Source organism: Pongo pygmaeus, chromosome 20 (genome assembly GCF_028885625.2).
Source record: "Pongo pygmaeus isolate AG05252 chromosome 20, NHGRI_mPonPyg2-v2.0_pri, whole genome shotgun sequence".
In the NCBI taxonomy this organism is placed as follows: Eukaryota; Metazoa; Chordata; class Mammalia; order Primates; family Hominidae; genus Pongo; species Pongo pygmaeus.
Genome location: NC_072393.2, coordinates 11,029,999 through 11,047,976, shown reverse-complemented (window position 1 = coordinate 11,047,976; position 17,978 = coordinate 11,029,999). Strand labels below are relative to the sequence as shown.

Genomic DNA, 17,978 nt, shown 5'->3' with positions numbered 1-17,978 from the left:
ACCAAACCCCCGTACCCCCGTTTCCACAAGGTCAGGAGTCACCCTGCCGAGGGAGCAATACCTTACTGGTACACTGCCTAACTGTATTGATTAGCTCCTGGATAACCAGGTCGACACATTTCAGACAGGGCTCTTTCAGCTTGACGACCTGCTTTTTCACAATGGCCTCGAATGCCAAGTCCGGGGTGAAAAGCCCGGTCCTGAAACCGTCCAGACCCGGGGGCAGGGGAGATAAGTCAGAGAGAAACAAAGCATGGTCAGCAATTTCATCGGCCCTGGCCGGGTCCCCAACAAGGAACGAAGGTTGTGTCATGTGTGGGGTCGGACGCCTGAGTCCACTGCCCGGAAACCCTCAGGGTGACCCAAGGACCCAACGGCGATGGAAGGGCAGACACCTGGAGCGACTACCTTTGTTAGAATAAGGAGGGGACCCAAGAGGCTCACGAGGAAGCCGTGATAGGAACTCATGCTGGCTTCCCAAAACCCTGATTCAGTGCCGCCCCGCCCCTCCCCAGGCAAATCTGCAGTGAGCTTTCTTAGTTTAGCATGAGGTTCACACCAACTGACTCGGCAGGAACTAAGCTCTATTTGATCAGGAGCTGCAGACAGCCCTGAAGCCTGCGACGGACGCAGGACTGAGACACGTCCACCCTCACGTGCCCTTGGAGACCCTCAGGGAGGGGCTCATAGCTACTGAAAACCATCCAAGAGCCCTCTTAAGGCCTAACGATTAGGGACTCAGAGGTGTGGGCGACCCAATTAGCTGGGGGGTGGCACCGCGGAGAGGGAGGGACAGTGGTGACTCTCCTCATGGAACTTGCCTGACTCCATGGATGTTCTTAATGGCATAGCTGATCTCCCGTCGTAAGTCCTTCTCGTCAAACTCCATCTGAGAAGAGACAAACCAAGCACATGCATGGAGGTACCTGGGGCGCCCCCGTGGCAGGCGTGCATCTGGGGAATGTTCTCTCCCACGTGCGGCTATATTCACAAGGCAGAATATTTAACTCGTCAAAATTTTATTAAAAAAAATTGAAAACTGGCCAGATACAGTGGCTCACACCTGTAATCTCAGCACTTTGGGAGGCCAAGGCAGGCAGATGGCTTGAGCCCAGGAGTTTGAGACCAGCCTGGGCAACATAGTGAGAGCCCATCTCTACTAAAAATACAAAAATTGGCCAGGTGGGCTGGTGCACGCCTATAGTCCCAGCTACTCGGGAGGCTGAGGTGGGAGGATCATCTGAGCCCAGGAAGGTCGAAGCTGCAGTGAGCTGTGATTGCACCACTGCACTCCAGCCTGGGTGAAAGAGCAAGACCCTGTCTCAAAAAAATAAAAATAAATAAACAAATCAATTAATTAAAACCCAGTTTCAGAAAGCATGACATGAAACCAACACTCTCATCATATTGGTGGGAATATAAATTCATGTAAACTTAGATTTTTCAGACTATCAGTATGCACCACCACACCCAGCTTTTTCTTTTTTCTTTCTTTCTTTCTTTTTTTCTTTTTTTTGAGATAGGGTCTGGCTCTGTCACTGAGGCTGGAGTGTGGTGGTGCGATCTTGGCTCATTGCTGCATCCTCTGCCTCCTGGGCTCAAGTGATTCTCCTACCTCAGCTTCCCAAGTAGCTGGGACTACAGGCACATGTCACCACACCTGGATAATTTTTGTATTTTTAGTAGAGATGGGGTTTCACTATGTTGCCCAGGCTGGTCTTGAACTCCTGGGCTCAAGTGATCAGCCCCCCTTGGCCCCCCATGGATTATAGGCGTGAGCCACTGCATTTGGTCTTGCTCCTCTGATTTTAAAAAACTGTTTTTTTTTTTTTAATAAAAAATGCTATGTGCTCATTGTAAACAGCATAAAACTTCAAGCAAATCACACACACACACACACACACACACACACAAAAGGAAAAAGAAGTCCCAAATCCTAGCACCCAGGGCTGACATTTTTGCAAACATCCTTGCAAATACAAAGAAACACTTGTAGACATCCATGTTCAGTTTCATACATAAGGACGTTGCATGTATCAGCTCAGTGCTATGTTGCACATGTTGGCTCCAATGCCTGTTTTTTCCTTCTTCAACGACATGCTAGGGACATCTTCTCATGTAAATTTATCTGTATTTTCCATGTATTTTGCAAAGAATGTGTATTGGCTTTTGTCAGAGGAAAAACACAGGGGTTTTCATATTGTTCTGCCCAAAACCTCAAAGCTGAGTGTCGGGAAAGGAAGGCCATGGGGACACCTCATCCAGGCCACACCCTGCCCACCACAGGTTCAGGCCTAGAGGTAGGAGCTTGAGAGCTTATTGCCTGGGAGGAGGCCTGGCTCGAGGCCAGCAGGAGGGTGCCTGACCAGAGACGGGAGGGCCCAGCCCCGGGGGGGGCACTACCTTCACCAGCTCAAATGGGAACCGCTCGTGGAAGATGCGATTGATTCGAGCGCCCCCGGAGAGCTCCAGTGTGTCCACCTGATCTCCTGAGCCCTCGATCCTCTTCTCAAAATCCACCCCAAACTGCTGGACCATCCTATGAGGAAAAGGAAAAAGCAAGCGTCAAAGCGGAGATTTCCAAACTGCTCTGGAATGATGTCCCAAGTCAAGCCAGGGTTTACTGTTCTTTTACGATTTTTCAGCAGCAAAATGTCTTCTGTCTATATTAAAACAAATAAACCAAATTCAAGAGCTCCCAATGGCAAATGCTGGCTACGAGTCAGGCTGAAGCTAAGCCTGTTCCGATTATTCACCCATTCGATCCGAGAAGGCCCACTTATTCTTCCCACTTTGCAGAAGACAGGAGTGAAGTTTAGGGGTCAAAGCTCAGCACCTCTGCCCTGAAGCTCAACTTGATTTGCAGGATGCTGGGGAGGAAAGGTAGCTACTTCCGCACAATTCAGGTGGCTTCCGCAGGTTCCCACCACCTCCCAGCCTGCTGGGGTTGGTCCTACCCCACTGATGGGATGTGAGGCCTTGGACAGGACTTGCCCCTCTGAGCCTGTGATTCCTCATCTACAAAATGGGTTGAGGGTAACAACATCTACTTCCATCATGGGGACTGAAGATGTTTCTAGATCTCATTATCTCCAAGAAGTCACTGATCCTAAAATGCACTGTTACTTTGTGTGCCCACAAAAAAAGAAAAAATGCTGCCACTAACGGTAATTCTGCAAAGACACCTGGTTTCACACAAGTTAAAATGTTTTCTTGGCTGGGTGCGGTGGCTCACGCCTGCAATACTAGCATTTTAGGATGCTGAGGTGAGAGGATAGCTTTAGTTTGGGAATTCGAGACCACCTTGGGCAACACAGTGAGACCTCATTTTATTAAAAAAAAAAAAAATACTGGACGTGGTGGCTCATGCCTATAATCCCAGGACTTTGAGAGGCTGAGGCAGGCAGATCACCTGAGCCCAGGAGTTTGAGACCAGCCTGGACAACATGGCGAAACCCCGTCTCTACTAAAAATACAAAAACAAGCAGGGTGTGGTGACGCATGCTTCTAGTCCCAGTTAATTGGGAGGCTGAGGCAGGAGAACCGCTTGAACCTGGACGGCGGAGGCTGCAGTGAGCCGAGATCGCACGCACCACTGCACTCCAGCCTGGGCGAGACAGAGTGAGATCCTGTCTCAAAAAAAGAAAAAAATAAAATAAATAAAATTTTTGTTGGTAAAAAATTGCTCATATAATGGACAAAAAGTGGTAATAACATGTGTTGCCCCTCAGAACGGGCCTGACCCTTAAAGAGAGTCTCTCAGCATTGCCTATGGGCATCGTGAATAGTAAAAAAGTAAGATGATCTTGTTCACGTTTTAGTTTTCCTAAGCATTCCTAATTGCTCTCCCTAGGGTACTGGGCTGTCTCCCTTCATCAGTTTCCCTCCCAAAAATCATGATCTACTTAAGTACCTGGGGACTTGCTCCTAAAGGGGAGCTGCTCGAATGGTGACCACTGTCAGGGCCACCAAGGCTGGGCTGTCAAAGAAAGGGGGGGTCTCCTTCATACTCCAATTGGGAGAGGCAAGCACAAGCTGCCCAGATCCCCAAAATCTCTTTCCTCACATGAAGCAAACGGTGTGCACATTTCACGTCCTTCCAGGAGACATACAAAGGCCTACGTTAATGCTTCACCTGGAATGGGGAATTTGTTATTTTTGTTTTTTGTTTTTTGAGATGGAGTCTTGCTCTGTCACCCAGGCTGGAGTGCAGTGACGCAATCTCAGCTCACTGCAACCTCCGCCTCCCGGTTTCAAGTGATTCTCCTGCCTCAGCCTCTCCAATAGCTGGGAATACAGGTGCCCACCACCATGCCCGGCTAATTTTTGTGCTTTTAGGAGAAATGGGGTTTTGGCATGTTGGCCAGGCTGGTCTCAATCTCCTGACCTCAAGTGATCCGCCCGCCTTGGCCTCCCAAAGTGCTGAGATTACAGGCGTGAGCCACCGCACCCAGCCTGGAATGGAGAATTTGAATTGTGGACCAAACCAGGACCAAGGTCAGCAAAGGCACAGCACTAATGACAGACAACAGACTGGGCGGGGGTGGGGGTGGGGGCGGTTGGGCAAGGATGGAGACTCTGGAGACCTGCTCTCAGCCACAGGGGACAAAGCACACCTGGGCACCAGCCTCCTGGGGGCCCTGGAGGTGATTTACGGGCCCAACCCACGCTGCACAGTCAGAGCATTCTGGACAAATGTGACCGGCTTGTCGGTGTCCCACGGAATTTGGGTTGAATCCTGCCCCCCTGTACCTTAGAATGTGCTCTTATTTGGAAACAGGGTCACTGCAGATGTAATCAGTCAAGAGAATATCACAGGGTGTGCTCATAGCCAATATAACTAGTGTCCTTATAAAAAGGGGGAGTTGGGCTGGGCATGGTGGCACACTCCTATAATCCCATCACTTCGGGAAGCTGAGGTAGGAGGATCGCTTGAGCTCAGGAGTTTCAGACAGCCTGGGTAACATAGTGACATCCAGTCTCTAGAAATACTTTAAAAATTAGCCAGGTGCTGTGGTGCTCACCTGAGGATCAGGCTACTCAGGTGGCTGAAGTAGAATTGCTTGAGCCAAGGAGGTCCAGGCTGCAGTGAGCCATGATTGCACCAGTGCACTCCAGCCCGGGCAACAGAGCAAGTGACCTTGTCTCAAAAAAATAAAATAAAATAAACAAAAATTTAAAAAACAAGGCCGGGCGTGGTGGTTCACGTCTGCAATCTCATAGTTGGAAAGCTCAGGCAGGCAGTTTGCTTGAGGTCAGGAGTTTAAGATCAGCCTAGGTAACATAGTGAGACCTTGTCTCTACAAAAATACAAAAATTAGGCCGGGCGCAGTGGCTCACGTCTGTAATCCCAGCACTTTGGGAGGCCGAGGCGGGTGGATCACGAGGTCAGGAGATCCAGACCATCCTGGCTAACACGGTGAAACCCCGTCTCTACTAAAAATACAAAAAATTAGCCGGGCGTGGTGGCAGGCGCCTGTGGTCCCAGCTACTCGGGAGGCTGAGGCAGAAGAATGGCGTGAACCCAGGAGGTGGAGCTTGCAGTGAGCCGAGATCGCGCCACTGCACTCCAGCCTGGGCGACAGAGCAAGACTCCGTCTCAAAACAAAACAAAACAAAACAAAACAAAACAAAAATTAGCCAGGCATGGTGGCGCATACCTGTATTATTCCCAGCTACTCAGGAGGCTGTGGTGGGAGGATCACCTGAGCCCAAGTGGTGAGGCTGTGGTGAGTCGGGATTCCACCACTGCACTCTAGCCTGGGCAACAAGGCGAGACCCTGTTTCAAAAACAAATACATGAGGGCCGGGCGTGGTGGCTCATGCCTGTAATCCCAGCACTTTGGGAGGACGAGGTGGGCAGATCACCTGAGGTGAGGAGTTCGACACCAGCCTGGCCAACATGGTGAAACCCCTGTCTTTACTAAAAATACAAAAATTTGCTGGGTGTGGTGGCACGTGCCTGTAATCTCAGCTACTCAGGAGGCTGAGACAGGAGAATTGCTTGAACCCGGGAGGTTGCAGCGAGCTGAGATCATGCCACTGTGCTTCAGCCTGGGTGACAGAGCGAGACTCCATCTCGAAAAAAAACAAAAACAAAAACAAAAACTAAAAAAACACCAAATACATAAATAAAATAAAATGAAAAATAAAAAATCAATTTTAAACACGTACGTTCCTTAACCCAAGATCCCTCTGCTGGGGTCTTTGCCCTGCAGGAATCCTTGACTGTACAGTCACAGATGAACTTACAAGCATCGGTTAAGGCAAAAAAAAAAAAAAAAAAAACGAAAACAAAAACAAACAAACAAAAACCCTGGGTGTCCCCATGGGCACTGGGATACATGAACAGTCTGTGGGCTGCGCCAGGCAGAGAGAGAAGCCTCCAGGCTTTGCTTTAACAAGAAGAGAAAAACCAAGTGCAGAATTCAGGCTGGGGGATGTCTATTACCGTAATTCCCATTCTCTTGTAAGGCGTGAACCAAGAAAGACCGCCCACGTCTGCATGAGGACCTTGGACCCTCAGATAAAATGCTAAAGCAAGAAGGCCCAGCTCTTGACAGGAGACACAGATAACAGTGGCGCTTCTCCATGGTGAGGTCAAAACCTGGGCAGGGAGGGCCCTGCAAGGCAACTGGTTACAAACGACGTAACATGCTAAGTCCCGGGGGACAGGGACTGTTTGTTATGGGCATCCTCTGGCCCAGTCCTGCCATAGGCTTAACAAGTAGCATTTAAATTTATTTATTTACGTATTTATTTTTGAGATAGTCTCACTCCGTCTGCCCAGGATGGAGTGTAGTGGTGTGATCCTGGCTCACTGCAACCTCTGCCTTCCAGGTTCAAGTGATCGTCCTGCTTTAGCCTTCCAAGTAGCTGGGACTACAGGTGCCCACCACCACACCTGGCTAATTTTTATATTTTTTTCATAGAGACAGGGTTTCACTATGTTGGTGAGGGTGGTCTTGAACTCCTGACCTCAAGTGATCCATCCACTGAGGCCTCTCAAAGTGCTGGGAATACAGGCGTGAACCGTCGTGCCCAGCCTAATTTTTTTTTTTTTTTAATTTCATGGAGACAGGATCCCACTTTGTTCTCACACTGGTCTCAAACTCCTGGCTTTAAGCAATCCTCCTGCCTTGGCATCCCCACGTGCTGCGATTACAGGCACCTTGTAATCGGACAGTTTGTCCCTATGGCCATGTGAGATGACAGCTGCTATGACCCTCACTTTAGAGGTGCAGTCACCTGCCTGTGGTCACCCAGCAGGCCCAGGTCCACCCTCAGGCTGAATCCTCCACAACAACACTTCCTTCAGTCTAGTAGGCTGAATCTTGTGGTTTTTTGTTTGTTTTTTTGAGACGGAGTCTTGCTCTGTCACCCAGGCTGGAGTGCAGTGGCACGATCTTGGCTCACTGCAACATCCACCTCCTGGGTTCAAGCGATTCTCCTGCCTCAGCCTCCCAAGTAGCTAGAATTACGGGGGTTCACCACCATACCCGGCTATGAATCTCCTCTTGAAGCCTGCAAAGGGCCACTATCTGCTCTGTAGAAAGTGTTTTGTAATGTAGTCAAGGATGTCTGAGCATAAAAGCACTCTGGCCCCTGAGCCCATGACCATGCACTGCTGCCTGGCCGAGGGGGTGGGCGATGCCAGGGCTGTGATGGCCAGAGGAGGCGGTGTCCTCCTGGTGTCCCTGTGGGAAGTGCCTCATGCATGGCACCGTCTGCAGTATGAGCTACCCAGAAGTCCCTGTCACCTGCTCTGGTCCAGCTGTTCCAGTGCCTCAGGGTCCCTTACAGGCCAAAAGCCAAAAGATCAGAGGCAGAAGAGTCCCCGAGTGAGAATTTGGGATTGTGGGGGCACACCTGCTCCCCAACATCACAGCTAGGCAGCTGCACCAACCAAGTCATGGGGTGGATCTTAAGAGCCCAAGCCGGAGAGGGACCTAACCTAGCCAAGGTCTGGGTCCCACCCCCTCTCCCATGTCTCTTCTCCCACCACGGCCAGGGAGCCTGTGAGCACCTGAGTCAGTCCTGACCCTCCTGTGCTCAGAACTGTCCATGGCTCCCACCTCACTCACAGCAAAAGCCAATGTCCTCCCTGAGGCCCCACAAGGTCCTGCACAGCCTGCTCCATCACCTCCTCCCACTCCCCTCACTCACTCCATCCAGCCACAGGGTCTTCCTCTGAGACGCCCAGCCCAGTCCTGCCCCAGGGCCTTTGCACTGGCTGGGCTTAATCCCACACGGCTCCCGCCCTCACCTGCTTCAGGTCTTCACCTGACACTCCTTGTTTTTTTCAGACGGAGTCTTACTCTGTTGCCCAGGCTGATATGCAGTGACACGTTCTCAGCTCACTGCAACATCTGCCTCTTGGCTTCAAGCGATTCTCTTGCCTCAGTCTCCCGAGTAGCTGGGATTACAGGCGCCTGCCATCACACCTGGCTAATTTTTGTATTTTTAGTAGAGACAGGGGTTTCACCATGTTGGCCAGGCTGGTCTTGAACTCCAGACCTCAAGTGATTCTCCCGCGTCGGCCTCCCAAAATGTTGGGATTACAGGCGTGAGCCACCACACCTGGCCAATACTCACCTTTTTTTTTTGGAGATGGAGTCTTGCCCTATCACCCAGGCTGGAGTGCAATGGCGCGATCTCGGCTCACTGCAACCTCCACCTCCTGGGTTCAAGCAATTCTCTTGCCTCAGTCTCCCAAGTAGCTGGGATTACAGGCATGCGCCACCATGCCTGGATAATTTTGCAATTTTTTTTTTTTTTTTTTTTTTTTTTTTTGAGACAGAGTCTCGCTCGATCGCCCAGGCTGGAGTGCAGTGGCGCGATCTCAGCTCACTGCAAGCTCCACCTCCTGGGTTCATGTCATTCTCCTGCCTCAGCCTCCTGAGTAGCTGGGACTACAGGTGCCCACCAACGCGCCCGGCTAATTTTTTGTATTTTGAGTAGAGACGGGGTTTCACCGTGGTCTCGATCTCCTGACCTCATGATCCGCCCGCCTGAGCCTCCCAAAGTGCTAGGATTACAGGCATGAGCCACTGCACCTGACCTTTTTTTTTTTTTTTTAAACGGAGTCTCGCTCTGATTCCCAGGCTGGAGTTAAGTTGCGCAATCTTGACTCACTGCAAGCTCCACGTCCTGGGTTCACGCCATTCTCCTGCCTCAGCCTCCCAAGTAGCTGGGACTACAGGTGCCCACCACCACGCCTGGCTAATTTTTTGTATTTTTTTTTTGGTAGTGATGGGGTTTCACCGCGTTAGCCAGGATGGTCTCAATCTCCTGACCTCATAATCCACTCGCCTTGGCCTCCCAAAAGTACGGGGATTACAGGCGTGAGCCACCGCGCCCAGCCTAATTTTGCAATTTTAGTAGAGACGGGGTTTCACCATGTTGATCAGGCTGGTCTCGAACTCCCGACCTCAGCTGATCCACCCACCTTGGCCTCCCAAAGTGCTGGGATTACAGACGTGAACCACCGCGCCTGGCCGGCCAATGCTCACCTTCTAAAGGAGGCTGTTCCCGACGACTGCCACACTAGCACCACTTTCATATTTTGACATTTAACACACTATACATTTTCTTGCTTATTTTTTGTCCCATTCATCCCACTTCCCCCCATTCTGAGCACTCCAGGGGCAGGGATGGACACCTGTCCCCTCCACTGGGGCAACTGCCATGCTTAGGATGGAGCCTGGCACGTAGAAGGCTTGCAGCGAGTGTCTGCTGAATGAATGAGTGGACAGGTGATGAGTGGTGCCCAGGCTAGGGGGCCCTGTGGCTGATGGAAGGCAGGGGCCAGGCTGGTGGTGGTGGTGGGTGCAGGGGTACGTACTGCAGCAGGGCTTTGGTTTTGCGGGTGGGGTCGTCGGGCCGGAAGTTCTTGTACTCCTCCACCTCCTTCTCCAGGGACAGCAGCTGGCTCTGTAGTTTGCTACGTAGGGCCGGCAGCGACTCCCGGATGTGGTTGGTCAGTTGCTGCAGGAGAGACGTCAGAGATCAGAAAGGGTGGCATGGGCAGGAGACCAGGGAGTGGCAGAGACACTCCCCCAACCAAGGGCCAACGCCAGGGTGCCACTATGAGGCCACCACACCACACAGCCTTGAGAGACAGCAACAGATAAATCAAGCCACAGACACACTCATGTCTGGGAAAGGAGATGGCATGGAGCTGCCCATGAGTTTAAGAGGCTACAAACAGCCCATGGGGCCGACATCAGGCACTGGGCATATCCACGCCTTGGAGGACAGGCAACTGCTTGCAAGAACAGTCCATCCAGACCACGGAACACGGGGGCCAATGAACACACATGGGGACAGGCCCTACAAACTAAGATAGAAAGATCTCCCCTGAAAAGGTGGAGAATGCACTCAAGATGAGCTCCCTGGCTGCATCTGCATCTACAGAGAGAAGCAAGGAAGATTCAAAATAGACAAATGTGGGCCAGGCACAGTGGCACACACCTGTAATCCCAGTACTTTGGGAGGCTGAGGCAGAAGGATCACTTAAGATCAAGAGTTCGAGACCAGCCTGGCCAACACAATGAAACCCTGTTTCTACCAAAAAATACAAAAATTATCTGGGTGTGATGGTGGGCGCCTGTAGTCTCAGCTACTCGGGAGGCTGAGAAAGAACTAGAGAGGTGGAGGTTGCAGTGGGCCGAGATCACACGATGGCACTCCAGCCTGGGTGACACAGCAAGACTCCATCTCAAAAAAAAAAAAGAAAAAGGAAAACAAAGCCATAAAATCAGCCTATACTAGAAAAGTGTAAAGCAGAGTTTGGCCATCTGTCCTACAGTAGAGAAGGCTGGGTGCAGTGGCTCACGCCTGTAATCCCAGCACTTGGGGAGGTTGAGACAGATCATTAGAGGATAGGCGTTTGAGACCAGCCCAGGCAATATGGTGAGACTTTCTCTCTACAAAAGATAAAAAAAACTTTTAAAAAATTAGCTAGGTGTGGCAGCACATGCCTGTAGTCCCAGCTACTCAGGAGGCTAAGGCAAAAGGATCGCTTGAGTACAGGAGGCCGAGGATGCAATGAGCCGTGTTTGGGTCACTGCAATCCAGCCTGGAAAACAGAGTAAGACCTTGTCTGAAAAATCAAAAAGGCTGGGCATGGGCCGGGGGCAGTGGCTCATGCCTGTAATCCCAGCACTTTGGGAGGCCAAGGCAGGCAGATCACGAGGTCAAGAGATTGAGACCATCCCGGCTAACACAGTGAAATCCCGTCTCTACTAAAAATACAAAAAAAAAAAAAAAAAAAAAAATTAGCCAAGTGTGGTGGCAGTTGCCTATAGTCCCAGCTACTCGGGAGGCTGAGGCAGGAGAACGGTATGAACCTGGGAGACGGAGCTTACAGTGAGCCGAGATTGTGCCACTGTACTCCAGCCTGGGCAACAGAGCAAGACTCCGTCTGGGGTTGGGGGGAAGGCCGGGCTGGGTACAGTAGCTCACACCTGTAATCCCAGCACTTTGGGAGGCTAAGGCGGGTGGATCACCTGAGATCAGGAGATGGAGACAAGCCTGGCCAACATGGTGAAACCCTGTCTTTGCTAAAAATACAAAAGTTAGTTGAGTGTGGTGGCGCATGCCTATAATCCCAGCTACTTGGGAGGCTGAGTCACGAGAATCACTTGAACCTGGGAGGTGGAGGTTGGAGTGAGCTGAGATCATGCCACTGCACTCCAGCCCAGGCAACAGAGTGAGGCTCTATCTCAAAATAAATAAATAAATAAATCATCAAAAAAATAAAAAATAAATACAAAGTGTCTGGCGAGCTAGAAAAGAGGCATGAAGGAACCTCACATCTATGGCATGGAGCAAGTGGGGTAACCCAAAGGCCTCCGTGACCAGGGGTCCCTGCCCTGCAGCCCTGGCCATGGACCCCCGTCTGTGTGGGCTGCCTAGAAAGGCAGGGAGCTACGCTGGCCTTCCCTTGGTCTGTGATAGGATACTAGGGCACTTAAGTCATGAGCAAATGGAGAGGAAGGGGCACTGCTGCTCTGGAAAGCACCCCACGTGGAAGGAGGCTGAGCCCCCTCCATGCTCCCTGGAGGCCAGCTGGGCTTTTCACTGCTGGCTCTCAGGAGGCCCCAGCCAGCTGTGGAGTTTTACTTCCCTTCCTCTCCCTACTCCCGTTTGCAGGCAGACCCCAGCTTCCTCTCCCGGAGGGCCCCTCCCTCTAGACACTGACTTCCCTCTTTGCTCTCCTGAGCTGCCTTCTCTGGGTGACTCTTTTCCCTCTTTGCTCTCCTGAGCTGCCTTCTCTGGGTGACTCTTTTCCCGGCCCCCGCGCCCCTACTGGATTCTTGATCATGCATTTATCTGGCGGTTTGTTGGGTGTCAGTCTCCCCCATTAGAATTATGCCTTCTACAAGGACAGGAACCTACTCTCGTGTGGACACTGTGTCCCCGATATGTGCATGAAAAGATGACTCCTGGAGTGCTGCTGAGGCCCTGCTGCCATCCTGGAAGGTACTAGAAAACAGCGAGGAGGAACGTCTTGCCCCTGCTACCACGCACTGGCCCACTGTATAGCTTTTAATACCATTTCTGTTTATGCACCATGTGAATATATTACTTATAAGAAGAGAACGATAGGCCAGGCATGGTGGGTCATGCTTGTAATCTCAGCACTTTAGGAGGCTGACACAGGTGGATCACTCGAGCTCAGGAATTTGAGACCAGCCTGGCCAACATGGTGAAACTCCATCTCTACTAAAAATACAAAAATTAGCCAGGTGTGGTGGTGCACGCCTGTAATCCCAGCTACTCAGGAGGCTGAGGCAGGAGAATCACTTGAACCTGGGAAGCGGAGGTTGCAGTGAGCCAAGATCATGCCACTGCACTCTAGCGCAGGTGACAGAGTGAGACTCCGTCTCCAAAAAAAAAAGAAAAAAAAATCATAATAATAATAAATAAAAAGGAGTTATTAACCCCCTATCACCAACCCCAGGCAATGCATACAATCTTCTGGGTAAATGACTGAATAATTACAATGGTAATTAAAATATTGGTAATAATAACAGTGATGGTTGTAATAGTAGCAGCACCAAGTCACTGAACATCTGTTCTTCACCAGACCCTGAATCAAGTACGTTTCTTTTATTTAGTTATTTAAGTTTTTGAAACAGGGTCTCACTCTATTGCCCAGGCTGGAGTGCAGTGGCATGAACATGGCTCACTGAAGCCTTGACTTTCCAGGCTCAAGTGATCCTCCTGCCTCAGCCTCCTGAGTACCTGGGACTACAGGCATGTGCCACCATGCTTAGCTAATTTTTTCTATTTTTCCTAGAGATGGGGTCTCCATATGTTGCCCAGATTGGTCTCAAACTCCTAGGCTCAAGTGATCCTCCTGCCTTGGCCTCCCAAAGTGCTGGGATTACAGGCATGAGCCACTGCGCCTGGCGAAGTACATTCATTACAGCACAAATAAATGTGGCCTGAACTCATTTTGCTAAAACAAGTGCTGCTGTAGCCTGAAACAAGTGCCAGTGAGGATTGCAGCTGTTGTGCAGTGCACAGCCTATGCCACTGCACACTACTGTGCAAACCCTTGCAGTACCTGATTCAGCGTCTTCTGCAGATGTGGCGTGCCCATGCGGTCGGCCATGTGCCGGTAGGCCGGGTGGGAGAGGAAGAACTTCCTCTCAGCTGCCAATGCTGCACGGATGTCCTTCTTGCCCTCAATATCCTTCTGGCTGCGGTTCACCACGCCAATGTAGCCTGTGGGGAGAGGCAGTCAGGTCAGGGGCAAAGCTAGGTGAGCCAAGTGGACCTGGCACCACGGGGATGGGCAAGATTCAAGTATAGAGATGGATCCTGTCCCACGAGGTACTCACAGACTATGTCATAACATGTTACTCGGAAACAACACAGAGGGTGCGAATGCACATGGCAGCTGCGAAGAGCAACATTAAGTATTTGGAGGAAGGAGAGATCACATCCAGCCTGTGTGCGCAGGGACAGAAAAAAGCTTTGGGGGCAGATGAAATCTACAAGCCGAGATTCAAAGATAGCTAAGAAAAAAATCTCGGCCAGGCGCGGTGGCTCACGCCTGTAATCCCAGCACTTTGGGAGGCTGAGGTGGGTAGATCACAAGGTAAGGAGCTTGAGGCCACCCTGGCCAGCATGGTGAAACCCCGCCTCTACTAAAAATACAAAAAATTAGCCGTGCATGGTGGCGCGTGACTATAGTCCCAGGTACTCAGGAGGCTGAGGCAGGAGAGCTGCTTGAACCCAGCAGGTGGAGGTTGCAGTGAGCCAAGATCATGCAACTGCACTCCAGCCTGGGTGACAGAGCAAGACTCTGAATAAAAAGAAAAAGAAAAAGAAAAAAAATCTCAAGGCCAGGTGCGGTGGCTCATGCCTGTAATTCCAACACTTTGGGAGGCTGAGGCGGGTGGAACGCTTGAGCCCAAGAGTTCGAGACCAGCCTGGGTAACATGGCAAAACCCCATCTCTACAAAAATATACAAAAATTAGCGAGGCGTGGTAGCACGTGTGTATAGTCCCAGTTACCTGGGAGGCTGAGATGGGAGGATCACCTAAGCCTGGGAGCTCGAGGTTGCAGCAAGCTGTAATCACCCCACTGCACTCCAGCCTGGGCAACAGAGCGAGGCCTTGTCTCAAAAGTAAAAAAAGAAATAACATCTTAAAAACAAGAGCAATAGGGAAGAGCTAAAATCCACTATCAAACGAGTATATTTTAAACAGTTAGGTACATCAGGGTATTCACGTCCAGAGAGATCAATGGAACCAAAAAGAAAGTCCAAAACTACACGGAGAAGGAGGTAGAACTGAAAGTTAACACTTCAACATATGGGGGAGAAAAGCTGGGTAATTCAATACACGCTGTTGCAAAGAATCCAAGTGGAATGCCTACCATTGCACTCCTGGCTAGGTTTTTGTTTTGTGGGGTTTTTTGTTTTGAGACAGAGTTTCACTCTTGCTGCCCAGGCTGGAGTGCAGTGGCGCAGTCTCAGCTCACTGCAACCTCCGCCTCCTGAGCATCTGGGATTACAGGCGTGCATCACCACGCCCGGCTATTTTTTGTTTTTTTAGTAGAGACGGGGTTTCACCATGTTGGCCATGCTGGTCTCGAACTCCTGACCTCATGATCTGCCCGCCATGGCCTCCCAAAGTGCTGGAATTACAGGCGTGAGCCACGGCGCCTGGCCTATGCTCCATTTTCTTTGCAGTGGGGTTGTGCAAGTTTCTCTTGAGAAGCAGGGGAGAGGTGCCTGTCATCTATCCTGTGGGGTCTTGTGGGATGTGACTGCTCTTCATCCTCGCCAGATCTCTCTCGGATCCAAGAGGGAGGAGGGAAACGGAGACATGCCAAGGTGAGGTCACAGTAGGAGACCCAAGATCTGAACCTAGATCCCTGTGAAGCCAAAGTCACACCATCACCTGTGTGACAGCACAAAGAAGGAAACAGCAGGGGCCAGCGAAAAGCATTTGGCTTGGATTTGGGTTAATTTACTTATTTAAGAGATGGAGTCTCGCTCTGTTGCCCATTCTGCATTGCAGTGGCACAATCATAGCTTACTACAGCTTTGAACTCCTGGGCTCAAGCCATCCTCCAGACTCAGCCTCCTGAGTAGCTGGGAGTACAGGCACATGCACCATCGCACATGGATTTTTTTTTTTTTTTTTTTTTTTTTAAAGACAGAGTCTCACTCTGTCACCCAGGCTGGAGTACAGTGGTGCAATCTCAGCTCACTACAACCTCCGCCTCCCGGGTTCAAGCGATTCTCATGTCTTCTCAGCCTCTCGAGTAGCTGGGATTACAGGCATGCACCAACACACCCAGCTAATTCTTTTTTGTATTTTTAGTAGAGCTGGGGTTTGATCCACCCGCCTTGGCCTCCCAAAGTGCTGGGATTACAGGCGTGAGCCACTGTGCCCAGCCTGGATAATTTTTTAAGAGAGAGATGGGGTCTTGCTGTGTTGCTCAGGCTGGTCTCAAACTCTGGGCCTCAAGCCATCCTCCCAGCTGTGCTTTCCAAAATCCTGGGGTTATAGGCATGAGCCACCACGCCTAGCCTGGGTTCCCGTAAAGGAGGAGGAGTTGTGAGTCATTAGTATGCCAGGAAAAAGGGTCCAGTGGGAGGGCTTCTGAAGCCTGAGGTCACAAAACGGGAGCAGGCCTACAAGTGAGCAGAGAGTGGAAGCGCCTTCGTTCTTGGAAACAGGAAGGCAGAGAAGGGCAGCCGTGGACATCAGTGAGTCAGGAGGAAGGGGAAGAGGCCCATATCACCAAATCCTCAGCCCGGCTAGTGCCCACAGACCCCAAAGCCCCTTAGGATCCAAGGTGGAGGCCTAACAGTGTCCAAGGGCAGCCGGGTCGGGGTGGCTGTAGTAGGGTGTGGGGTTGGGTAGGGTTTGCTTTCCTCTTTAGCACCAGCAAATCCTCCCCAAACCTCAGCCAGTCAGATTCGCTTCTCAGTCCCGGATCTTCACAGCTAAACAGGGTTTTGAATTTAGCCCTGACAGCATTCCCCTGGGATCCGGGGTCGCCTCACCACTCAATGTCTCAGCAGTGCTGGGGGATGGTGGCAACCAAGGTCTGAACTTTTCCCCACATCTATCTCAGACGTCAAGGTGGAAAACCCAGGAGTAAAAGAAATGCTCTAAATGACTGGCTACGCATGAAGGGAAAGGCAGGAGGTGCCAGCGGCTTAGAGTAGATGCCAGAGGGTAGGAATGGCTTTAAAAAAACACAAAAGAAGGCTGGGCACGGTGGCTCATGCCTTTAATCCCAGCACTTTGGGAGGCCGAGGTGGTAGACCACATGAGGTCAGGAGTTCAAGACCAGCCTGGCCAACATGGTGAAACCCCATCTCTACTAAAAACACAAAAATTAGCTAGGTGTGGTGGCAAGTGCCCGTAATCCCAGCTACTCAGGAGGCGGAGGTTGCAGTCAGCTGAGATTGTGCCCCTGCACTCCAGCCTGGGCAACAAGAATGAAACTCTGTCTTAAAAAAACAAAACAAAACAAAACAAAACCTAGGCAGGAGCAATTGCACATGCCTGTAACCCCAGATACTTGGGAGGCTGAGCTCGGAGGATCACTTGAGCCTGGGAGTTTAAGGCTACAGTGAGCTATGATTGTCCCAGTGCACTGCAGCCTAGGTGACAGAATAAGACATCGTCAAAAAAAAAGAAAGAAAGAAAGAAAGAAAAAAACTTCTAACAGCAAGAGTGAATCCTGATGTAAACCATGGACGTGGGGTGGGGTGGTGACAATGGATCAATGTAGGCTCATCAGTTCTAACAAACACACCGCTCTGCTGGGCACCTTGAAATTGGGGGAGGTTATAGATGTGTGGGCTACAGGGCTGATAGGAAATCTCTGTATCTCCCTCTCAGTTTAGCTATGAACCTAAAACTGCTGCTCCAATAAAATGAAATGCTTGAATTTTTTTTTTTTTTTTTTTTTTTTTTTTGAGACAGACTCTTGCTCTGTCGCCCAGGCTGGAGTGAAGTGGCACAATCTCGGCTCACTGCAACCTCCACCTCCTGGGTTCAAGTGATTCTCCTGCCTCAGCCTCCCGAGTAGCTGGGACTACAGGTGTGTGCCACCACACCTGGCTAATTTTTTATATTTTTCGTACAGACAACGTTTCACTGTGTTAGCAAGGATGGTCTTGATCTCCTGACCTCGTGATCCGCCCGCCTCTGCCTCCCAAAGTGCCAGGATTACAGGTGTGAGCCACCACACCCAACCCAAAATATTTAAAATATTTTTAAAATAAAATAAAAAATACTTAGGTTACTCCTATCAGAAGATCTGTACCTGAACTTGAACCTGAACCTGATCAGGCCTCTGTCTCCATCTAATTACCAGCTAACAGAGAACAATAATTGGCCAAATCCCAAATGTGGGATGTGGTCTGGTTTCTTCCACAAATGAATGGTATAGAAAAAAACAAACGGGATGGCAAGGAGAAGTATTTGAAAAG

The 17,978-nt window shown here is 50.5% G+C and overlaps 1 protein-coding gene across 8 annotated transcripts in view; it reads right to left on the bottom strand.

Annotated features, from left to right (window-relative positions):
* DNM2 (dynamin 2) overlaps positions 1–17,978 on the bottom strand; it is a 112,224-nt gene that overhangs the window by 34,965 nt on the left and 59,281 nt on the right. For 4 of the 8 annotated variants that reach the window (XM_054463927.2, XM_054463930.2, XM_054463932.2 and 1 more), the window contains exons 6-10: positions 13,577–13,737; positions 9,845–9,987; positions 2,404–2,539; positions 822–889; positions 62–200 (exon numbers count right to left, since the gene is read on the bottom strand). In XM_054463927.2, the coding sequence (XP_054319902.1) occupies positions 62–200; positions 822–889; positions 2,404–2,539; positions 9,845–9,987; positions 13,577–13,737 (647 nt within the window). The remainder of the gene's footprint in view (positions 1–61; positions 201–821; positions 890–2,403; positions 2,540–9,844; positions 9,988–13,576; positions 13,738–17,978) is intronic. The other 4 variants (XM_054463928.2, XM_054463931.2, XM_054463933.2 and 1 more) reach the window with 1 other exon arrangement.